Source organism: Opisthocomus hoazin, chromosome 7 (assembly GCF_030867145.1).
Source record: "Opisthocomus hoazin isolate bOpiHoa1 chromosome 7, bOpiHoa1.hap1, whole genome shotgun sequence".
Lineage (NCBI taxonomy): Eukaryota > Metazoa > Chordata > Aves > Opisthocomiformes > Opisthocomidae > Opisthocomus > Opisthocomus hoazin.
In genome coordinates this window covers 36,916,940-36,942,744 of record NC_134420.1, presented here as the reverse complement: position 1 = coordinate 36,942,744, position 25,805 = coordinate 36,916,940, and the positions used below count along the sequence as shown (strand labels likewise).

The 25,805-nt window shown below is 41.0% G+C and overlaps 1 protein-coding gene across 25 annotated transcripts in view; it reads left to right on the top strand.

The window, feature by feature from the left end:
- Window positions 1-25,805, top strand: part of GPHN (gephyrin) — a 347,846-nt gene that overhangs the window by 158,132 nt on the left and 163,909 nt on the right. For all 25 annotated transcript variants that reach the window (XM_075425604.1, XM_075425611.1, XM_075425606.1 and 22 more), the window contains one exon: window positions 25,095-25,187. In XM_075425604.1, coding sequence (XP_075281719.1) covers window positions 25,095-25,187 — 93 coding nt within the window. The remainder of the gene's footprint in view (window positions 1-25,094; window positions 25,188-25,805) is intronic.

Genomic DNA, 25,805 nt, shown 5'->3' with positions numbered 1-25,805 from the left:
GATGCTATCATTCTGTTTTAGCACAGACTTAGTCTTGACAACAGCAAAAACTGAGCTAATTATGTTGCAGTTCATATAAAACTATGGCAATCTCATAATATGCAAACTGAAAAATAAAAGGGAAAAATAAGAGGTTTCCTCTGTGGTGGAATAAGTAGCTAATTTCTGACTCTCTTTTGTTGAAAAGTATTTTTATATTCACTTTGCTAGATCTCTGCCAATGAAAATAATACTGGACATGTTTGAGCACTTACATTGCCTTCTGAGTGTGGCTGAATAACAGGGAAAGAAAACCAAAGGAAATATTCTTTCTAACTATCCTTATAATTGTGTATTTTGAGTATGTTTGAAATACACTGGAATGGACACATGATCAGCTATCTTCAACTTTTATCCCTCTTTGTGGTCTTAATTAAGAATCTGTTCTGTCATCAACAGGTACAGCCTAATTCTTCAAAATTAACAAATTTGGCACAAGTTTTTCTCTGACTGCTCACTTCATGCATTTCACTTAAGTCACTTAAACTTGTAGGTTTCAAAATCAGGAACAAGATGCAATGCATCAAGCTCACTCACAAATAGTATCCAAATAACGAGTTTATTTTACACACAGGATGGATAATAGCTTGCAAATAAAAAATAAAAATAACAAAATATAAAGTTGAAACTGCTGTATAAACAGTCTTTCTGCTCTCCCTCCTAGGAGGGGTTAATTTAAAATGGTTCTGAAGATTGTTGCTGTTTCTCTTACACAAAACTCCCCATTAAAACCTGATTTAAGTCTCCTCCATCTTAGATTATCTGCAGGGAACTGAAGGTAACATCCAAAGTACAGAACTTGCAAAAGAATTAAACTTTTTATTATCAGACCTCATTCAGACACTGAAATCTATGCAAAGAACACAGATTACTGATTAAATTCTTTCTACAAGTAGGTCAGTGAGAAATTTAGTATCTCCCTACAAAAATGTCATTATAATAAAAGGAGCCTAAAAGGGTGAAGTCTGTTTATTCTCTTAGCCTGCAGTTATTTCCTGAACAAAATACTATTCTTTTGTCAGTACAGTAAATGAAGATGGCCAGATGTTAACTTGCTAGTTATGACCTTCAACTGAGTACATTTCAATGAAGTGGTAGTCTGCTTTTCTGTGCCTAAATTTTATCATGATTATTATGGTATTTTTTTCTAAAAGGTTCAAAAATACATGAAACTCAAATTTCCCCAAATCCAAATAATGGGATAGAAAAGGATCTGTCTGGAAAAAATGTTTTTGTCTGTACAGTTGTTTTTTATGTAGAGAGCTGTATACTGCTCATTCCAATGAAATATATTTGCTGTAGCCAGTGCTCTTCTGATGTTTACGTGGAGATACTTTGAAATTTGGGTGACAGACAAAGAATGCTTAGAGTTTCCTGCTAAAAATGTCTCTGCTTTTGGAGTTAGGCAGAAGTGAAAGCTGAAACAGCAGCTAGAGACTTAGTGGACTACTAAATGATCTGTGGCATTTTAGAGGGAATAGCTATAGTAGCTTGGAAATTGGCTTCATTTTTTTAGAGTTGATCGCTATGGATGGTTACAGCTCCAAAACCAAAAGTTCTAAGTGGACAAAGTATCCAATGCTGTGCTTAGATTCATGGGCACAAATGTAAAAGCTCTTGGAGTATTGCTGCTATAGAATTGTTGAATTCCTGGTCGACCTGATCTTTAACCACAAATTAGCACTCTTAGCAGAAGAAAAAAATCTTTGATCTCTTTTTCATGTCTTCAAATCGCAGATATTACCAAGCCTGGAGAGAGAACTCTTACAGGACAGAAAAGATTTGCTTAGTAATTGCATGAAAAAAGCAAGGGCTTCTCCTTCCGTAGAGTCAGAAGTGATGAGTGTTGAAATGAAAAGGGGATTCTCTGTGTGTGTTCGTTCTGCAGTGGGGCAGAGGAGTGAGAGAGGGGGACAGTGTCGTTATTTTTCTGGATCTTGGTAAGAAAGGCCTGGCAACAAATGGCTTAATAAAATATCTGCATTAATAAGACAGACTAAGAGGAGGAATAGAGAGAGCAAATAAATCTTACTCCCTTCATATGCTGGGAGCCATGTGTTCATGCAGCATCGGGTCAATCCCTGGATGGATTTCCGCACTCATAAGAAATTCTTGCTACACTTTTAGACAAAGGAGTGGCTGTGCTGGTGGCATAATCACCAGTACTAGGTGGGAGCTGCCCACAGACTGCTCTGTTACAGTGGCGTGGCTGAGACTGTCCTTTGGCCAGGGGGTTTGTGCAGCATGACACCGGCCTGAGGGCCACACTGTACGTGGAGTACAGCACAGCCTGCTGTGGGAACTGCAGGGGAACCATTACGTGGATCACTAACTGCTTGATGTGCAATGTCTCCTGGTCACGATTGCTACAATGTTAGAAATATTATAAATAGAACATTGTGTGGTCCTTAATTTCTGGAGGACATTGCCCGGTTCTTGCTCACAGATAAAATTTATTGCATGCTCTCCTTCATCCACTAATTCCACCTACTCTCTCTTACTGAAAATAATACCTGAATGACTCTGCTGCCTGTGTAGGCTCTTCATCACTCTCCAGCACTAAAGTGGCAATTGTTTCTACAAGGGAAAGCTTTAGTCCAGAGATAACGTATACTGTATGCATCATAATCCTCAAAGTAGAATGTGTGGGAGATGATAGAAGTCTTTGAAAGGGGCAGTATGGTATTTTTAACTATTGAGGTGAGGCCTTTATTCTAAATTGCATTGAGCAGATGACTGTAATGTGATTTTAACATGTCCAGAAAGGTAAGTTTTGCAATTAAAATTACTTATATAAACATTTTCATGTAACAAACCATATGTTATAATGATAGTATATAAAGCAGGTGGTACAGAGTTGAAAAGACTCATTATTTCTTATGCAACTTTTTTTTGAAGCATATAAATAACTCAGGATTCTCGTAAAGGTTACCATGTGTGTTGTCTTACATCTTTAAAATAACGAACAAGTACTTCCTAGTCCAGAGGGCTTTCCATGGTTTCACAACTCTAGAAGTGACTCATTCTTTAGCAAGGAGGGTTCTGTTCCTGTGAAGCGGCAGACGTTTCGTATGCATAACCTCCACGATCTGATTCGAGCACATCAGTAACGATGGGAATGCACTTTTTTCACTAGAACCTGCTGTACCTACAACTGTAGTCTTTAAACATTTCCATAATTACTGACTCTCCCTGCTTATCCTTTTGGAAAACTACTCAAAAGAAATAGTGTGTATATATTCTCTCTCCATTCTTTTTCAAGGGAAACAGGAGGACAGAGGCGTGAAATACCCATTCAGGAAAGTGGTGAATAATTGCAGTATCTTTATGTTTACTGTAACATTTCAAATAATGTAATCTTCTAGATAGTTATGAAGGTTTAATATAAAGTTCAGATAAAGTAAGTGAAAGCGATTTCAAAATAAAGTTGAAAAATACTTTCCGAAATACTTATCTCAAAAGGATTACTTATGGTGCGAAGCATCTGTTAAGATTAGTACAATAGAAATCACTTGAAGTTTAGCACTTAAATTGTAAGAAAACCTTGTAGTAAAAAGGACACTAAGATTTGATTTGTCTTGTGCTAAGCAGTTAGAGTTTATAAATCATTAATTCCTCTTGAAGCAGACACTGTAAGGGCTTCATTCGTAACAACTATTCCCTCAGTGCTGCAGCTTTTGGTTCTGGCATAGATCTTGATTTTGCAGCTGAAGCATAAGGTACAAATATATTTGTTGCCAGAAGAGTTTTAATTAATTACGCCATCATTCATTCAAGATTACATATTAAGAGTATCTGTATAGATTACATGCTTAGTGCAAGTGTTTCTTACTATGGAATTTGTCGTCTTTGTTTGAAAAGTTACAGAACCAATAGCTGCAAATAGAACCAGCGTGTTGGAAATCGTGAGACTGGAAAGCATTTCTGAATACACCAAGACTTTCTCTGCAGCAGTAAGGAGGTTCAATATGATCGCTGCAGGCATTTGAAAGGGTTGCTCTTCCTTTAGCAGAAAGCATTCTATACTTCTCTCGTTCTGTTAGTACTGATTAGCATTTCTTTTATGATTCTTAAATTTTAGCAAGTGAAGTTTGACATATTTCTTTACAAAAACAAGAGGTGACGTGATTCTGCTTAGAATGGGCCTTTTCAGCTCTTTTCATATATAGCCTTGAACTTTGTTCATGTCCTAGTTAGCCTCTATGGCTTTGGTAACATTTTGAAACTAGATTGAGCTAGATCACTTCTGTGAAGCAATTGCTTTATTAAGCTTCTGTTTGCTCTGTTTGCAGCAACTTTATGAAATTAGGCAGACTTGTTACAAAGTTGTCTCTGCCTCAGTCAATTCAGAAGGGTAAAAGTTTTAAATTTTATTACTATAATCCTTGTCTTATAACAAAATGTTAGCATAGTTTTCTGTACAGTACAAAATAATTTCCAAGAATTTAGGACCTCAGAAACAGTGGAGATTACAATACAAAGAATTCTGCAAAAATCCTGTAGGTTGTCTGACGTTATGCATATTGTTTTGCTGGAGAGATTTCCCATACCCATAAAGACATGTTTGAACAACCTTGATATTCTGACAGATTTTAACTTCATTTATACCAGCTGCGGAAACAGTTGGAAGGTGATTTTGAAATCTCTTTAGGATTTTGAATGCTCTTATTACCACCTGACGCTAAGTAGTTTTTTTGTTAGTAAGTATCAAGAAAAAATGAACATCTTTTAAAAACGTTCCAAAAGAGAAATGACCAGAAAGTTTCAGCTCTTAGGGAAAGAAGTCTGTGTAATGTGAGTTGTTCTGCATCAGTTTTCTCCGGAGTATAGTGATTATTTGCGATCTTTGATTGCAATGGGATCAGCTAATGCTAAGACATCTCTGCAGGCTGCAAGGGAAGCATAAGATAGCTCATCAAATTCTATGGTAACAGCTTTCACCCACTATTGTGTAATAGCTATAATCCTTTGGGCCGATAAGAGAGATTCTGCATAGACAAATCCTGAAAAGGTCTTCCTTTGAAGGGAATGGCCTTTTTAGTTCAGTAATGGATTGTCTTATAAGTGCCAAAAGGTTCTTTCGCTAGATTTTAGTCTTTGGATGTTTATACTCCAGAGTTCAGGAATAAACAATAACCTAATCAGCAAGGCAGCTTATTACTAGTTCATTCTATTATTCTTCCATTGTGTTCGGTCTCTATAAGAAAAAAAGCAAGGGCTCATAGGGAAAATACTTTTTTTCTGTAATGATCACAGTTATTTATTTTTTGATTGCCTTCAACAGCTGTCAACATGTTGTTTGCATTAAGAACCGTCAATGAATCTCAATTGATTTTTGTCCTTTCCTTATCCCTTTTGAGAATCGTTTGCAGGGTCTCCAAGATTACTTCTACCGAATAGGTAATGGAGAAGTGTAGACAGTCTAATCAGTTCCGTAATGCTCCGGTCTTCCTTCCTTTCTTGCATGTACCCTTCTCTTCATTGTTTCTATATCCCTGTCACAAGAACATATCAGAGCAGGATGTCAAGACCTTCCTCATATTTGGAGAAATAAAGGACACTACTTAGTTTTGGATGAAGGAGCTTTCTTCCTGATGGTTTATCTTCATTTGATATTTATCTTCATTGGCATTGATTATTAGATCTGGAAGGTCATTTACCATCTGAAAATGGGTACTCTGAAATTTGTTCCTTATTTGTCTATAATAGTAATTTGTCATGGGGAGAAATAAATATCTTTGCATACTTACATGTGGTGACTTGATTCGTAGAAGAATCCTTTCTCCATCAGCTCACAAGTAACATTGAGGGTTCTCTGCAAATGCTTTTTTATTTTACGCTATGGTAGAAGGATGAACACAGGTAATTTCCATCTAATTTATATTCAGGAAAAAGATTTTATTGTTGGCTTGGCAGGCTTCACCAGGGCCAAAGAACATTTCTCTGAAACAATCTGAACAGTGCCAGGGCAATCATAGATCACAATAAGATCATACCTTTAGTTGTTAGGTTACATGACCTGTATGTGCACTGGTTGGCTGTAAACACCTTACATTGAATTCATACATTATGATTAGATGTTAGAGAATTAATACAGCTGATAGATAGTAATCTTAGAATCTCTCAGCTGGTAGGGGGATCCACTACAAATATCTAGAGATGTCAGTAAGAATGGCTTCTTCACTGCAGAAATGGAGCAGCTTCTAGTAAATATTGCTAGGCAAAATTGGAGTGCTGTTCTGTATCCATACACTGATGAACAGAACAATTTTGGGGTGAATAGCACCATCCTAGTGCACTAATTGAGCAAGCAGGGAGGTGCTAGGTACATCCGTTATCTAATGACTCCATCTATGGAATTGTTGTGCTTGCCATGAAATAATAGTTACAATCCATTGTCTTCAGGATCTTCAAAATGCACTGCCACATCTTCTTAACAGCGCCTTCTCTGAATACCTGAACAGGCAATTGTATTGACAGTATTATTCACCAAAGATTCATCTGTGGTTGAGAACATCAAAAGATGCAAAGATTTCTGCTCTAGAGGGGAAGAGTATCTGAGTTGGTAGGGCAATGTCTTTTTAATTCCATGCATTTCAGATCTGTGCTTATCTACCAATAGCCTTATTCTGTTGTGGTTAAGAAAAAGTAGTGTCTGAGTCACCACAGTCACTCCGTTCTGGCTAGAACAGTACTGGTACCTGGAATCCAGGAGCTTGCGAGGGTCTATTCTAGTCATTCTGCCTTTCTTCCCTACATTGACCATTCAGAGCAATAGACACATGCATCATTTGGGCCTCAGTTTTCATACAGTAAAGTGTAATAACACATTTGACTATTTAAACATGTAGAACATTTTGGTTCAGAGTAGCAAGTGGTCCATAACCTTTACATTACCTTAGGCTACAAAATGGAAATGGTTTCACTTCAGGAGGAATCCATCTTCTGTGAGGGCTTTCTTTCTCCGTACTCTAGAAATATTAGAGTTACTGAAAACTTGTGAGCCTAGTATACATCCAGCAGCTATTGCAACGCTTCATCCACCAGTCTGGTAGCAGGTACATTCTCTTCATCCTGCAGTGATGATCAGACTTCCATTTTAAATAGAAGAGTTAACACAAATTTGGAATATTGTGATTCTTCACAGTCTTACTTGTTAGGCATAAGAATGTTCTTTGTTGCATGCAGAAGATGGTGAACCTTGATGTAAGTGCCTTTGACTCTATTTACAGTCACTCATAAGACAGAAGTGATACTTTAGACCAAATCCTGTCATTTCTCCCAAAAGTTCGCATTTTCGTTTAAACCAGTTTATTCACCTCCTCTTCCAGTGCTCATTTGTCCAAAAGTAAAACATCTACTGATATTTATGTTTTGTAGACAGGTGTCTGTCAGGAATGACAAAATAATACTGAACTGGACAGAGAGAGAGAATAACTGAGATTCCATCCAGGCCTGTTTTAGTATTTTATTTAGAATTTGATGAACTATAGATTTCCCCAGGGAAATTTCTGTAAGGATACAAGTCACTCTTGCTGTTTTCTTTAGGCGTATTCTTTAGAGGGCCTAAGTCTGTTCTTGACGATACTGCATGTGCTTTTGCTAAAATATACTGGTTGGTTGATTTGGCATCTCATTCACCTGCCTGGCTTAATAAAGCCATAAAGCAATTTTGCTTGGAATGGGCTTGCAAAATGCTTCTTCTCTTTTATGGTATACTGATTGTAAGTTACCAGAATTGGCACACATACAGAGAAATATTCAGTAAAGACAAACGTGTTATTTTTGGGTGTCCTGGGTTTGGCCAGGACAGGGTTAATTTTCACCGGATTCCAGGAGGGGGCACAGCCGGGGGGTGGGGGCTGACCCCACCTGGCCAAACAGAGCCCGGTATTCCATACCATGTGACGCTGGATTCCGGTGGGGGGGGGGGCGGCGCGGCGGGAACTCACTCGCGGCTTGGGAGAGCGCGGTGCCGGTGCTGTGCGGGAGAGCAGCTGTCTGAGTCGTGCAGTTCGTTGTTGTGTTTTCTCCTTATTTGTACCATTGTTGTTACTGTTTCCCTTTGTTTGCTGTTCTGTTAAACTGCCCCTTATCCCGACCCACCAGTTTCTGCCTCTTTCTTTTCATTCTCCTCCACACGCCAGCGGGGGGAGGGGCGGCCGCGTGGCGCTTTTGTTGCCGGCGATAGCCGAAACCAAAACATTAAATTGGCGCCCAAGCGTGGGGCGGGGATAACAGCAGGGCTGAGCAGTGGGTGTTAAAACTGCTTTCTTAGATTTTTTTAAATTTTGTTATACGCATTTTTCTGTGTTAAGTAGTCGCCGGTAAAAAAAAAAAAAAAAATGTTTCTGACTTTGATCAAGTGGCTCTGCTATGTAAATCCGTACTTGCACTATGTGTTCATTGCCATGCTGTTCATCATCACTGGGAAAAGGACCGGGATGATGATTTTCCTCTACTGTACCATATCGACTTACGACATGATAACATCAATGTGCATGAAATTAGGCTTGTATTTGCATGCGGCACTGCGGTCATTTCCGTACCTCGGATTCGTGAATAATCAAACCCAATCTGTGGGGAAAAACGGAGGGGATACATTCCCTCACTCTTTCGCCCCCACTCTTTCGCCCCCCCTCTCTCCTTCAGGCTAGTCCTAACGGCTTTTGAGAATTTCGAGTACCCGTGGGATGCTCAGGCCAGCACTCTCCTTTTGTTCTGCCTCCTGAATGGGTTTCAGGTTTTGTTTGGGGTTGAACAAGTCGTTAAGAACATCGTGCAGAGACCTGCCCCGGGGCCGGATAGCTGTGAGTGGCTGGGTGTGTGGGACAGCATGGGCAGGTGTCTAGAGCAGTGGGCACCTGCGGTGTGTTTTAAACTCACCCCTGAACAAATACAGAATCCGGACAATCTGGTAAAATATCTGCAAAAAGTGTGCTGCCACCCTGGGAACTCCAGAGAGACACAGATCACTGCAATGTGCTGGGGTCTGGCCCACGCCTACCGAGCCCTGTTCAACCTGATTCAGTGCCCTAAAGGAGAAAGGGGGGGAAACGAAGCGGCAGGCACTGTGGCTGGTGCTGCCCCCCCAGCCGGCCCTGCAGCCCCTCCAGCCCAGCTGGCAGTCACAGCCCCCCTGACTGGCACCACGGCTGCTGCAGCCCTGGCGTGGTCCCGACTCCCCCAGTGGGCACAGCAACTGCTCCAGCTCCAGTTCCAGCCAAAGGCATAGTGACTGAGCCCAATGACCAACCTGTGCTGGTAGCAGTCGCCCCCGTAAAACTAAAGAAAGACGCAAAGAGAGCAGATCGCTCTGGGAGGGATGACGATGAGCCAGGGTCATCGCGGGAGACAGAGACAGAGATCATCACCCGGTCCCTGTCCCTGGGCGAGCTGCGAGACATGCGGAAAGATTTCAGCCGCCACCCAGGTGAGCACATTGCCACCTGGCTGCTGCGGTGCTGGGATAACGGGGCCAGCAGCTTGGAGTTAGAGGGCAAGGAAGCCAAGCAGCTGGGATCCCTGGCCAGGGATGGGGGCATTGACAAGGCCATTGGGAAAAAGGAACAAGTCCTCAGCCTCTGGAGGAGACTTCTGTCAGGCATGAGGGAGAGATACCCCTTCAGTGACGATTTTGTATGCTGTCCTGGCAAGTGGACCAATATGGAGAGGGGTATTCAGTACTTGAGGGAATTAGCTGTGCGGGAGCTGGTTTACTGTGACACAGACGATGAGCAGGTACCCACAGACCCAGATGAACTCCAGTACTCACAATCCATGTGGAGGAAGTTTGTGCGGAGCGCACCCTCCTCATATGCCAACTCACTGGCAGTTGTAAACTGGAAAGGTAAAGAGGCACCAACAGTGGATGAGGTGGCTGTCAGACTCCGGCAATATGAGGAAACTCTCTCTTCCTCCCTTGTCTCAGCTGTGGAGAAACTGGCCCGGGAAGTCCGACAAATGAAAGAGAGTAGGTCCTACTCCCCACCTGTACGGGCCAGTGTCTCAGCTATTAGGGGCAAGCGTTTCTCTGCTCAAGAGAGGGAATACAGAGGCTATACACCCCGGGGCACCCTGTGGTTCTACCTGCGTGACCACGGAGAGGACATGAGGAAGTGGGATGGAAAACCCACCTCAAGTCTAGAGGCACGAGTACGTGAGTTGCGAGGTAAAACAATCACAAAAGGGGATTCTGTTAGGAAAAATGCCGCTCCAGTTTCCAGAAGCCAGCTCTCCAGACCAGGTAGACAGTTTGACCTTGATTCCGATCCTCTGGAGGGGACCTCCAAGTCATTTTTACAGCAGGTGAGCAGCAAATTCTCTGACGAGGATTAGAGGGGCCCTGCCTCCAGCCAGGTGGAGGAAAGGGACAACCGTGTCTATTGGACAGTGTGGATTCGGTGGCCTGGCACGTCAGATCCACAAGAGTATAAAGCTCTAGTGGACACTGGTGCACAGTGTACTTTAATGCCATCAGAGTTCAAAGGGTCAGAGTCCATTTGCATTTCTGGAGTGACAGGGGGGTCCCAAGAGCTGAGTGTATTGGAGGCTGAAGTGAGCCTCACTGGGCAGGAGTGGCAGAAGCACCCCATTGTAACTGGCCCCGAGGCTCCGTGCATCCTTGGTATAGACTATCTCAGGAGAGGGTATTTCAAGGACCCAAGGGGGTATCAGTGGGCTTTTGGCATAGCTGCTGTGGAGACGGAAGAAATTAAACAGCTGTCCATTTTGCCTGGTCTCTCGGAGGATCCTTCCGTTGTGGGGTTGCTGAGGGTTGAAGAACAACAGGTACCCATCGCAACCACAACGGTGCACCGGCGACAGTATCGTACCAACCAAGACTCCCTTCTCCCCATTCATCAGCTGGTCCGCCAGCTGGAGAGTCAAAGAGTGATCAGCAAAACTCGCTCACCCTTTAATAGTCCCATATGGCCAGTGAGAAAATCTACTGGAGAGTGGAGACTGACAATAAACTACCGTGGCCTGAATGAAATCACACCACCGCTGAGTGCTGCCGTGCCAGACATGTTAGAACTTCAATATCAGCTGGAGTCAAAGGCAGCCAAGTGGTATGTGACAATTGACATCGCTAATGCATTCTTTTCCATCCCTTTGGCAGCAGAGTGCAGGCCACAGTTTGCTTTCACCTGGAGGGGCGTCCAGTACACCTGGAATCGACTGCCCCAGGGGTGGAAACACAGTCCCACCATTTCCCATGGACTAATCCAGACTGCACTGGAAAAGGGTGAAGCCCCAGAACATCTGCAGTACATCGATGACATCATTGTATGGGGTGACACCGCGGAGGAAGTTTTTGAGAAACGGGAGAAAATAGTTCAGATCCTTCTGAAAGCCTGTTTCACCATTAAGCGAAGTAAAGTCAAGGGACCTGCGCAAGAGATCCAGTTTTTGGGGATAAAATGGCAGGATGGGCGCCGTCAAATCCCAATGGATGTCATCAACAAAATAGCAGCTATGTCTCCACCAACCAGCAAAAAGGAAGCACAGGCCTTCTTAGGTGTTGTGGGTTTTTGGAGGATGCACATCCCAAATTACAGCCAGATTGTAAGTCCTCTGTACCACGTGACCCGGAAGGAGAATGATTTTGAATGGGGCCCTGAGCAACGACAGGCATTTGAACAAATTAAACAGGAGATAGTTCATGCCGTAGCCCTTGGTCCGGTCCGGTCAGGGCAAGATGTTAAAAACGTGCTCTACACCGCAGCCGGGGAGAATGGCCCAACCTGGAGTCTCTGGCAGAAAGCACCAGGGGAGACTCGAGGTCGACCCCTGGGGTTCTGGAGCCGGGGATACAAAGGATCCGAGGCCCGCTATACTCCCACTGAAAAAGAGATTCTGGCAGCATATGAAGGCGTTCGAGCTGCTTCAGAAGTGGTCGGCACTGAAGCACAGCTCCTCCTAGCACCACGATTGCCGGTCCTGGGCTGGATGTTCAAAGAGAGGGTCCCCTCTACGCATCATGCCACCGATGCTATGTGGAGTAAGTGGGTCGTGCTGATCACCCAGCGCGCCTGAATGGGAAACCCCAGTCACCCAGGAATTCTGGAGGTAATCATGGACTGGCCAGAAGGTAAAGATTTTGGAGCATCGCCAGAGGAGGAGGTGACACGTGCAGAAGAGGCCCCACTGTATAACAAGCTACCAGAAGATGAGAAACAGTATGCCCTGTTCACAGATGGGTCCTGTCGCATTGTGGGGAAGCAGCGGAGGTGGAAGGCTGCTGTGTGGAGCCCTACACGACAAGTCGCAGAGACTGCAGAGGGAGAAGGTGAGTCCAGCCAGTTTGCAGAGGTGAAAGCCATCCAGCTGGCTTTAGACATCGCCAGTCGAGAGAAGTGGCCAGTGCTCTATCTTTACACCGACTCTTGGATGGTGGCCAATGCCTTGTGGGGGTGGCTGCAGCAATGGAAGAAGAACAACTGGCAGCGCAGAGGCAAACCTATCTGGGCTGCCCCATTGTGGCAAGATATTGCTGCCTGGCTGGAGCAGTTGGTTGTAAAAGTCCGCCACGTGGACGCCCACGTCCCTAAGAGTCGGGCCACTGAAGAACATCAAAACAACCACCAGGTAGATCAGGCTGCTAAGATTGAAGTGGCTCAGGTGGATCTGGACTGGCAACATGAGGGTGAACTGTTTATAGCTCGGTGGGCCCATGACACCTCGGGCCACCAAGGAAGAGACGTGACATACCGATGGGCTCGTGACCGAGGGGTGGACTTGACCATGGACACCATCGCACAGGTTATCCATGAATGTGAAACATGCGCTGCAATCAAGCAAGCCAAGCGGGTAAAGCCTCAGTGGTATGGAGGACGATGGCTAAAATATAAATATGGGGAGGCTTGGCAGATTGACTACATCACACTGCCACAAACCCGCCAAGGCAAGCGCTATGTGCTCACAATGGTGGAGGCCACCACCGGATGGCTGGAAACCTACCCTGTGCCCCATGCCACCGCCCGGAATACCATCCTGGGCCTGGAAAAACAAGTCCTGTGGCGACATGGCACTCCCGAAAGAATTGAGTCGGACAACGGGACTCACTTTCGCAACAGCCTCATAGACACCTGGGCCAAAGAACACGGTATCGAGTGGGTGTATCACATCCCCTACCATGCACCAGCCCCTGAAAGATCAAGCGGTACAATGGGCTGCTAAAAACCACTTTGAGGGCAATGGGGGGTGGGACTTTCAAAAACTGGGATACCCATTTAGCAAAGGCCACCTGGTTGGTTAACACCAGAGGGTCCACCAACCGGGCTGGTCCTGCCCAGTCAAAACCTCAGCGCCCCGTAGAAGGGGATAAAGTCCCCGTAGTGCACATGCGGAACATGTTAGGGAAGACAGTTTGGGTTAATCCTGCCTCGGGCAAAGGCAAGCCCATCCGGGGGATTGCTTTTGCTCAAGGACCTGGGTGTACCTGGTGGGTAATGCGGAAGGATGGGGAAGTCCGATATGTACCTCATGGGGATTTGATTTTTGGGTGAGAATAGTCCATAAATAAATTGTATAAAGTTAATTGTTAAATAACCCTGTCACTGTCTGTTATCACTGTTATAATTGTTATATTTTGTACCAGTAGTAGCATAGTAAGAATCGTCCAGATTAAAGAAGGATGGACTTTTCTTGATGAAAACCTAGCAGAGCACAGTGATGATGGAACTGGACCTGGTTTTCAACAACTGGCATCCAGCAACTTCATCAAGATCAACATCTCCTGCAGACTGTGGGCACGGGCCGCACCAGATACATCAGCCGTGAGCTCCGGATGCAGCAAGTGACCGCCCACCACCACACATCACCTCTCCTGCCACGGAAGACCATTACGACAGATGGAGCCTGAAGTCATGGATTAAATGAACTCAATGGACACTTTAGAGTGATGATCCATAGACTAAGGGAATGATATCTGGAGACAGGAGAAGTGGTGGTGATCAACTGGACAATGGGGGACCTGGGCATGACATAGATGGTATGGAATAAGGGGTGGATAATGTCCTGGGTTTGGCCAGGACAGGGTTAATTTTCACCGGACTCCAGGAAGGGGCACAGCCGGGGGGTGGGGGCTGACCCCACCTGGCCAAACAGAGCCCGGTATTCCATACCATCCATACTGGGTTCCGGGGGGGGGGGGGGGGGGGGGGGGCGGCGCGGCAGGAACTCACTCGCGGCTTGGGAGGGCGCGGTGCCGGTGCTGTGCGGGAGAGCGGCTGTCTGGGTCGTGCGGTTCGTTGTTGTGTTTTCTCCTTATTTGTATCGTTGTTGTTACTGTTTCCCTTTGTTTGCTGTTCTGTTAAACTGCCCTTATCCCGACCCACTGGTTTCTGCCTCTTTCTTTCCATTCTCCTCCGCACGCCGGTGGGGGGAGGGGCGGCCGCGTGGCGCTTTTGTTGCCGGCGGCAGCCAAAACCAAAACATTGGGGTAATTTCACCTTGTTCTAACAGTGGGTGCATTCATATGCTGCTATGTGAGATTTCTTTTGTAGTATCCATAGGCATAGTATTTTAGCTCTTCCCTGGCTCTTCTTCAATATGTAGCAATATCTCAGGACCCTCCATGTCAAAACATTAGTCAATCTCTAGGGTAGTCAGTTCTTGCTACTCTCCAGAGTAATGATAGCCAGTAGCATGAAAGGATCATTTAGACATGCATGCTCTATGAGAAAACAGTATTTTCTGTACAATGTGTTTGTTGCAGCTTTGATCTCGGCCATTTAGGTTATTTGTTAAATGCAATTCCTTTGATTCCTTTCTATACTGTGGTGAGGGGCGCACCAGGTTGCTCTCTTTAGTTGAGTACACTCATGTTCTCACAACTCATAGCTTCCTAACAGAGCTGATCAGGATGCATTGAATTGTTCATGACTGAATAGTCTTGGAAAACCACTGCATTATAGTGGTTTCTTCTCCCCTTTAGAACTCTTAAATTCTTACTCCTTCTGCATGTGTGTATAAGAGTGGCACATCTGGTGACAGTTTTCTCAGCCAGCTGCTGAAGTATACAGGCCCTTATTTCCATACTACCTTTGTAGGGGCAGAATATCTGTTCTTCAGTCATCCAAAATTCCTTCTTGAAGTGGTGCCAAAGTTCTAGAGTAGCTATGCAATTAGTCCTCCAGTTCTCGTTTCTAGATCTTATGCTTCTCTGCTTGAATTTTATACTTCACGTTCTTGATTTCATAAGGACTTTATAATTTCTCTTCACCAGGTTTGAGTCTTTTAGTTTGTTCTTCTGCTTGTTGCACTGGGGGAATATTCAGAAGTTCAGCTGACTTCACACAACAGTTGTTCAGGTGGCTTTCTGGCTCTGTGTGGACTTGAGGAACTTCCTCCTCATGGCCAAAACAAATTCTGTTTGCTCTCTTGGCGAACTTGGTATCTGTGTTGTATGGTATTTGGACGCTTGCTGTAAGGCCAGGTGGAGAACTGTCTTTGCTTTCGCCTGATATTATGTTGGTCTAATAGTATCCAGGGCTGTTTTGGCCTTCAGTGGAGTGATGCTGCAGTTGTTTGTGGGTGTCCTCAGGCCTTCTCCTGGGTGGTAAAAGGCAAAGGTGACTGTTCAGAGTGAGTCGTTGTGGGAATGTACATGCAGACTCAAAGAAAAAAGGTTACTTGTCAGTAACTGGTGTTCTTTGAGAGGTATAGTCTGCATGTACATTAGTCTCCTACCTGCCTTTCCCCTCTTTCTGAATCTCTTTCAGGTTTGATTGTGCATTTCAGAGGAACTGAAGTGGTGGCGGATGCACTCTGCCCTGTATGTCATGCTTCGAGCAGGAGGATGGGAGGAGCGAGAGCGTCCCTCCCGGGACACTCCGGGGCAGGCCACGAGCCCACCCGCTCTTAGAGTGTATGTGTGGACTAAGTATCTCAAAGTACAGCAGCTGTGCGTTGGTAGGTAAATTTTCTTTACTGTATTTTGACAGGTAAAGCAGTAGATTTTATTTTAAAAACAATTTCATTCATTGACTCTGTGGGTGATAGGCATGAACAATACACACAAGGGGGAATTTACACCACAAACCTCCTTGCACTGAGTAGCTCCCTGTCTCTTGAATGGTTTCATCTCTTGTCTTTTTTCCCTCCGTCCTACCCTTTTTTAGATAGCTGAATATTTTCACTCTGTTCAATTTTCCATTTCCATTGAGAGGTACACCAAAAATTTAAATTACATTTATTTAAAATTTAAATTACAAATATTACAAGTTTTAATATTATTTTAAAAGTAAAAGGAAACAATGTCTTACATAATTGTAGCTAAGTGTGTGAGGTACCGTGTAAGATTGTATTTACTATAAGAAAATGAGAATGAAGCTACAAACTGAACTGGGTTCTGTAAGAAGCAGTGATATTTTTATGATTGTATTGTTTTTTAAAACTTCATAGTTACAGAAGAGCAAAAGTTTGAGTTTAAACACTTTTTTCACAGCTGCCTTCCTCCTGTGTTTGTTTTTTATTAATCACGGAAGCCTTTTGGTCATTTTTTAATCCCATGCACTTCCTGCCCAATAAACAGAACAAGTAAACGCAGGGTTTAACCTGGCTTAAACTGGAGGTGTAGTTGTCTCTGCGTGCAAATACACGCATGCAAACTCTGCAAGTGGTTATTTTCAAGTGTAATTTCTAAGAAGTGCAGGTTATGTGAGTTGAGGGCTATTATGGGTCTATGATCCTTACGTGTTTGTACTTGGAGTTCTCCGAAACGTATCGCCTTTGTATATATGACGCACATGCTTTTACCATTTTCTTAGAGTTGAAGCAGTTAGTGTTGTCTTGGCAGCTCAAAGAAATTTACAGATGGTTTTCTGTGGCTTTACCATTTCTATGTTTTTGGTAAGATTAAGATGTAGCTTACCTGGACTTAGTTACAGCCAGCAAAGTTCAATGAAACTTCTGATCTGTGGTGCAGCAGATACATGTGCTGTAGATATGGATACACATAGATAAAATATTGTAAAGAACTCTAGTTTTAGAAAGTTACTGACTTGTGTGTAATACCAAGCTGCCTTTTCACATTCTGAGAAGAAAACTCGAAGTAAAGAGTCTTTTAAACAACCTTAGATGAACATTAATATATGCAAAGAGGAAGAAAATGTGGAAAAAGCCATCTTGTTCTGCACAATTAATCTGAAATTTATGGCTCCAACATCAAGCATTTATATCTTGTGATAACATGGCTTTGAAGTTCTGCTTTAATTTAAAAAAAAACTTAAGAGAGAAAATTTCTGTTTGTCTGCTATTAGTGAGCAGTGTGGCATTAATTTAGTTGGTTTTATGCTTTTTTCTTTTTTTCATTCCGATTGCTGTTTTAGCTTCCGTTATAGGAATAATCGGAGGAATATATATGAGATGTCAAGATTCTCACTGAGAAAAGTAATACTGGCAAGGAGGCATTATGTTTTTCTTTTATTTAATTTTTAATTGGTTTCAAATAAATTCTTAAGAAAAACATAGAGCTTTTATAACTATCGTAACATTTATTTTAGTAAGGAAACATATTTTAGGGAGAGGTCTTTTACACATAAAAGAAATGAGACACATTGAACTTTGGTGCTTTTGCTAGTACATTTTTATTATGTAAAGATAAGCATGTGTGTATATATGCCCACACAAATGTATATATCTGCCAAATTCAGAGTGGACAGGAAAGTTGTTTCAGGAAACAGGCGCATTTGGATATCTAATTCTAACTCTTCTGATAGCTCTAAGTTCCATCCCTGCCCCCAGGCATCTGAGGGGAACACTTATGCTGGAGTGACCCATCTTTTCCAGTGAGTAGCCATGATTTCAAGGTCTTAGCGTGCACTCTGGGAGGATACCAGTGATACCAACAGTAGAACGGAACAGATTTTCTTACAGAAGGAAGCAAGTCTTCTGCCTTGCTGCACATATAGACTCATGGTTTGCCTCTGATCTAGACCCCTGTATAGATTTTAATTCGATTTGTTTAATCATACAATAAACCCACAATTTTTCTTGTTTATACAAAGACTAATATGTCAAGGTAGTTAGCTTGAATTAAGAAACCCTCCTTTGTTTTTCTGAGATGAAATCAGCACAAGACATTTGAAACTGAACATTTATTTTGTGGAGTCAATCTTGTATATGGCCTACTGTCTTTACCTTTCTCCAATGCAATAGAATTTTTTTTGCAAGTCAGTCCTTAAAAAGCAGAATACTTCGGTGTTGGCGTTCCCAGTCCTGGTGGTGTGACCAGCAAACAATGAAGTGTTTGCACATCTCTCTGATTGACTTTCCCTACTTATTTGCATTGATAACTGAGCATTTCACTTCAGTGCCTACTTTTTCTTCTCCTGCTTTAGGGCTAATTATCATGAATGGTAGCTCTTAGAAGATGTGAAGTACTTTTTTAAAAAAAAGATTACGTTACAGGCTGTATAGGTATGTTGAATCTTGAAATATTTGTTAACTGCAATTTATTTCAAATGGATAAAGCCTATAATTAAATTTCCATTTTAAAAGTATGCCATTTATAGAGTACATTTTTATTACTTTCTTCCTTTAGTTTTGCATTTCTGTAGAATAGTTGCATTTTTATGACTTATTCTAATACATTAGTTCAGTATTCAGAAAAACAGCAATGTAAATTGACTGTAATGCTGAAAATTGCAAATATATCTGTAGAATTTTCCAAAGACTACAAATTATGTTCAGTAAAATCTCAAAAGATGAAAAGGTCTGTTTAGACACACTGAAATTACACTGAACATAATCCTAACATTTCTCTTGCTTTCTGCTTTTTGTTGAAGGAGGAAGGAGAAAAGGGGTGGAGGTAATAGAAAATGTCGAGCATTTTTTCATGGTGTTTTGGTATTTCATCTTCTCATGTTCTTAAATCATTTTGAGACTGACTACTTGCAAAGTTGTTGCTCCACACATGAGAGTATTTTCATGCCTGTAAATTTCAGCAAAGCTTTCAAGCAGTAAGAGAAACATTGTGAGCGTAAGAAATAAAACCTTCACAAGACGTAGGGCAAAAAATATGACATTAATTCCAAGAAGAGACAAACATTTCTAAGGCCTCCCCTCTCCTTCAAACTGTATGTTGAACTCAGCTCTTTATCTTTCCTCCGGTGCCTTTGCTTTATGGATAGTCATGTTCTTACATGGTCCTCAGTACTTGATTTTCCCTTTTAAATTAATATACAACTCATGGTCTGCTGAATAGGGAAGATTCAAACTCCTAAATAATATAACAATGAGGAACAACTGGGTTACTTTAAGCTGTTCATTTTCTTTTTTCCTGCTTTGTATTTGTGTGCTGTGATATGAATTTCTGATTCATGCAGTTATGTATGCTCTCTCATGCTGTAATAGCAGGGTCAATGTTTAGTGAGCTAGGTTCTGGAGTAGTTCAAGACATATGACTAAGTAAAGGTGGTTGTGAGATATTAATATGCGAATTCCTGTGTTCCTGAAACTCAGTGGTCAAAAACCCCCCGGTTTTCTTATGAAAATTATCTTGGACACCATTCTAGTTGTTTTAGCATGAGATGACACTGTGAAAGAAATTTAAATTGATATTTTATGGGGCTTTTTGTACAACAATTCTTCTTATTTGACTTGGATTGCTAAGGAAAGTTATCATTATAGCTTTGAGAACATATATTGTTACATGTTTTTTCTTTGCATTTTGAATTCTACTGTACTAGAGTAAACAGGATTTTTTTGTAAATATGGAAGTTGTGTAATTTTACAGAGCTTATAATTTGGAGAAGAACTGTGCTGGAGGACATAGACTTTTTCATTTCTAAGCGCTATCAGTAGTTTTTCCCAGAAGCCACAACGACCTTTCAGTCACATGAAGTTGTTTTGAGAACTTCTGGATAGTATGGATGTCTGTAAAGCAGCTTATACTAATTTCTGTTTCAAAATCCAATGTAAATAAATGTATATTGTTTCATAATTAAATTTCACATTTAACATTGATGTATGTTCAGCAATTTCAATTTAATTTTAAGATATTTTAAATGGTCGTTCATATGTCATTAGTGGTCAATATAAGGTGAAATAACTTCAAGATTGCACTGTGCTAGGAAAATTTAGTGTGTACCAAAATATCAAACATCTTTGTTAACTATAGAATTACTTGAACAGTTTCGATACTGGATATAGAATAGAAGAATTCTGTATGGATTCTATATGAAATCCTGCCTGTTTATATTCTTTTTAGCATTTCCCTATTCTTTCCTAATGAATGTTTTAAATGGTAACAGTGTACATGTACATGTATTCCAGTGGTTGAGGTGTATGAAAAGTATGTATATGCATTGAGAATTATTTTTACAATCCTTGTATTACAAAGTAAATGATGTATTGATAAGAAAAAAGGGACACATGTTAATCCCAGGAGTAAGAACCATAATATTGCTTTGAAGGAATATATTATAATTGTTTTAGAAGCATAAACCCATGGGACTGTTATCACACTCTCATAGCAAAGTGATGGCAAAAGTGGGGAAAAAGAAAGACAAGAAATACCATAGGACTGTAGCATCATAGGAAAGGAACAGCCCTCAAAACTTCAGCTCTTCTGTGCCGGCATTTAGTCTGATCCACAGTGTTTTGTGTGCTTTGTAGTACTTCTGCTCCAGTTAAGGGTGTTACTCATAGTCTCAGTAACTATGTGGAAGAGCAGAATACAGTGACAGTAAGAGGACTGAAAAAGTCTTGCAGCCTTTCTCAAGTTTAAATTCCTGGCTAACAGCATGCTTCATAATATAGTGTCAGTGAATGGATGCCTCTGTCACTCTGAAAATGAAATGATTAATTACATATGTAGAACTGGTCTGCTCCATTATTTAAGTGAAGCAGCAATCAAGGACAGGAATGCAGAGCTCCCAGGATTGTAATAAGGCTTTATTGCAAGAGACTGCAAAAATTTACGAAGATAAGTAGCCCACAAACCCCAGTTATCGCCAAAGATCATGGATCTGTTCCTTTCATTCCAGGAAGGAATCCCTGTTTGTTTCCTCTGTTTGCTTGTGGAGGTGAGACATTGGCACATTAATGGAGTTACAAAATACCCCACTTTGCTAACCATTACCAGTGTGCATTCTGTGAGCAGATTTCTCAGGTATCATGGGGACGGGGGGGGGCATTATCCCGCAGAAATGATAAGAAACAGTTACTAGAAACATGATGCTTAATGATAAACATTAATAGCTGCTGGAAAACACTACCAAATTAAGTTACTATGTATTTTCTCTCTCTTTAATCCTTCAGATCAAGACTGGGTGGGTTGTTTAGTGAAGAGTTGCTGGAATCCTAGAATTTTCTTAAAATACAGGAGGAACTGATCAAAAGTCTGTGACTTGCCCATGGCAACTTAGACTAATGGCAGTTTTGCGTCTTGGACATTGAGATGTTTGTTATCTCCCCAGAAGGAAATATGTCTGTAAGTGTTAGAGCCATTCACTGACTGAAATGTCAGGTAGCACTCGCTTAGGTGTGCTGTCACAAGCATACGTCTGTACAGCTTTTGGACTTGATGTGTCTTAGTGTGACAATGCCTGTATGAATTTGCAAGCATGTACCTGCGGTGAACGTACAGTCTCTGCGCTGTGCCACACACAGCAGGCATTCTTTCCATGAGTTAATGATCTTTACTGGACTTAAAATTAATGAATTTACGTGTGAAAGAGTAAGAACTCAGAGAAAGAATGAGATTTTTCTGCACTGGCAAAATCAACACTGGTCATGAGAAAATTCAAACAGATCATAAGCAGAGTTTTTGATGAGCAGTGTTACAACAGAAATAATTTCAAGATTGAGCTGTGCATAGGAAGTCCAACAAGTACTTCCAAGTTGGGAGAGAGAGGGGGCTGATTGAACAAAAAATCTTTGGAGCAAGAGATGGAAATAAATTGCATTTTAGACCCAAGGACTTCTTGCTTGTTTAAATGAGAGAATGAATGTATTTAAAGGACAAAATACGAAGAAATAGGTAGAGAGGACAGGGCACCATATCTAATCCAAAGCTTAAGGAGACGACTGGGCTGACGTTTTATTTCTGTGCAGCAGAAAACCATAATATAATTATTCTAGGACTTCAGTGAAATCTGAACAGGTTAGAATCACAGTTGTGTGCTTTTGAAGTAAAAATGTGTCTGGGGGACTGAATGTAAAAACTTCATTTCTCCTTGTCTACCTTGACACTAGAAAATAACTGATAAAGCCTATTTTAGGATGTTGTTAAAAATATTAAGCTGTTTGTGTTATTAAATATTTGGGTTATTAAATATTAAGCTGTTTGTTATTGTTGTTGGGGTTTTTTTCTTCTGGAGGTTAGTAGTATTGCTCTGTTTTTTTAAAATTTGATAGTAATTTTACAGTACTGTTTTCAGAGCCAGATACTGCATTTTGTATCCATCAGCGTAATTTAATTGGCTTGAATGGAGTGACAGTGATTTACATAACTTCTTGACGTAGTCTCATTGTATCTTGAAAGCTTATTGTCAGTGAAACAATAGAAGAGGAGAAAGGTGCACAAAAATTATTTAATGAAATTTTGTCTGGTTGAAATGTTATATGATAATTTTGTTTGTATAGCATCAGTAAAGCCAAATATCAGGTCCCTGGCCTAGAGGAATTCTCATTTGAAGACACAGCAAATTCAGTTCCATACAAAGCCAGGGGAGAATCTAGCTCGACTGCTGGCAGCAGCCAAGTGAATATGAGTAGCCTTTTGTCCTGAAGGTATAGGGGTGGTGCATTAATATTAGAATGTTAATGAGAATGTTTTGTGGGCTAGAGCAAAAGTAAAGAAGTTGAAGATCAGTTTCAGGTGTTTTTCTGTGGTTTTAAAAGATCTAAGTGCTAAAATTTGCACTTCTGGAATACAACGAAACCCAAACTTACTGCCTCATAGTGAAAGGTCTTCTTACTGAAAGCTTATGTGTCTTTACTATAACTAGAACTTGACAGAGAATTGTATGTCTGCTGAAGTACACTGAAGGGGTAGCAGTAATAGGCATTTAGTTATTGCTCAGTTTATTTGAAGATTTCTTTAGGTTTTTGTAGGCTATCACAGGACGGTTTTTTCTCTTTTAACTGGAATGTTATTGAAGTGTAGTAAAATGAGAACAGAGGAAGGATTTATTTAGTCTATAAAACCAGTTGGAGTTTGGCAGGTTTAATTTTGTCTAAAGATAAATGCTTCATTAAATAAACCTCACAAAATCTCTCCCTCCTGTTTTATACTGACAAATTTTTCCTGGTGGTAACAGTTTTAAAATTATATATAGTATATTAAGCTCTAACTTTGCCAAACACCATTTTTATGCTGAACCTCTCAGGTATTCTCTGAAATTCGTAGCTGTTTGAACTCGACAAATACATTTCTAGATGATAAAATAGAAAAGATGCCACCTCTTTAAAATAATTCCTGCGATGCATGTCTATGTTATTGAAACAAACAGTTTGAATGCGTTTTGCTACCGTAATTCACATTTTTTCCAAAACATCAGCCGAAAGTCAGACTTAATAGTTCATTTATATGCGGGTCTGAGACATGTGTGTTCTTTTCTCAAGTTTATTTGAAATGTTCATATAACCAGAAAGTTCTGGTAGTTTACAGCCCACCTGGGTAGAGTGCTGTCCTCCAAATGGGGAGAGTAAAAAGATGAATGTGATTTTAATAAAGACGAGATAACACAAAAGGGGAAGTGGAAGGAATGAGTAAAGAAAGGACAAATAAAGACAGAACCTTTGGCTCTGCCACTTATTAAAATAATCCTTGGATACATTTGCGTGACAGGGCTTGCAGACAGACAAAAGTTTACTCTACCTGCAGTTTGGAAGAGGCTGTATATGAGCTTTCTCTTAACTGGAAGTTACATAGCAGTGCTAAGCCTGCAGAACATATGCCTGAGGATTAATCTAAATTGGTAGTACTTTTTAAAATGTTCTGGACAGTTCTATGACCATCAACAATATTTTAAGCTTTTTTAACCAGTATATTGCTCAGATCTAATTTCATGATAAATAATAGCTTCTAGCTGACAATCATCAAAACAGTTCATTCCTCCCCAATATAATACACCAGATATATAAATGTGCCCTGAGCTTTTTAAAAGAATGAGGTTTCTTTGCTAGAGTAAGGATAGCTGTCAAAGTTGATTTCTGCAGATGGATACTTTACTGTGTAAAACATGCATGTGCTTCATGTAACACAGCTAATTCTGAGCTTCAAGCAGACATTGTGCTGCTGTGCTAACCCACAGTAGAGTATGAAGTGTGATATAATCATACTGAGACTAAATAAATTTTCTGCTTATGTCAAATTTTTATCACCATTTGAAAACAAGCTTAAAATGTCCCTTAAAAAATGAATGCAAATCAAATTAAACACTTCTTTAGTATCATGAGTTCTCCAGTATTGTAAGTCGTTGAATTTACATGACATATTTATTAAGCTTTCTTAGTCCAGCCTTCAAACTGGTATATACAGTCCTATTGAGATGTTGTAGTGAATGTAGATAAGATGATTATAGATAATCTTCTGTGTTGCTGTGTCAGGTCTGTTACTGCATCTTTTAGTAGATAAGCTTACAAATATGTGGTTCTTGCTTTTTCCAGGCTATTAAAAAGCGGAGCACAGAAACCAAATTTACTGTAATAAGAATCAACCATGTAATCTGAATTATGTGCTTGTACTCTATTAACATGTGTCAAAGCATTACATTCATATCTCAAAATCGACGTAAACAGTGATATAAGTGAATAACTGTGGACTCTTGTTTTCCATTTCAGGTCAAGAGATGGAGAACAGAATTTCAGTTTCCATTTCCAAAAATATTATGATGGATACTTGAATGATTCTGTCATATGTTGGTTATAAATAAAGGTTTAAAATCTTTGTGTAAAAAGCCATGAGTGATTTTACAGTTCCCTGTACTTATTGCGTGTGTCTCTGTTTTTAAGACATTTCAAGTCTTCAAGTGTTTTGTGAGATAGCTGTATCCAATGTATTACTTGTTGGATCTGACAGGATTCATGTTCTTTTTCAGGAGACGCTGATAGATTGGTGTGATGAAAAGGAACTTAATTTGATTTTAACAACTGGAGGAACAGGGTTTGCACCACGAGATGTCACACCAGAGGTGAGATAGTCCTGAAATAAGAAAAATCTGCCCTTTGGTGTAGAAATGTATGAGTCTGGGGGAGCGGGATGATATTTTTTTTAAATTTTTTCCTCTGTAGCTTTACTTTGCAGTATCTCTGGATAGCTCAAGTGATACACAGCTTGGAAGCAGAAAAAGCAATAGGGAATGTAGCACAGGAGAATTACTCTGACCTTGGGTTCTGACCCAAAACAATTTTCAAACTAAAATGTGGCATAGTATAATGGATTTTCAGTCCCCTTATAAAACAAAATGAAAGCGGCTTTTTGGCGTGATTTTCCTTAGCACAGTAGTACAACACTGCTAAGAAAAAAACTTGTGTGGTTTTTGTGGTGCCCTGCACAAGGAAAAGCAGGATAAGAGAGATCCCTTAATTCTCCCATGCAGACTACTGCATTGACAGCTACCGCATTGTAGGTTAGAGTGCAAGGGGCAGATAGTAGGGGGAAAAAATTCTGTGCAAAGCTGCTATTGCTTTGCTTGACACCACATTGTCAAAAAAAGCTAAACAGGCACACAGATGGAGGTAACCTGCACCAGTCAATGTTGCACAGGGAATCTGGTTACATTACACTTATAAGGAGCTAAGGTAAGGGG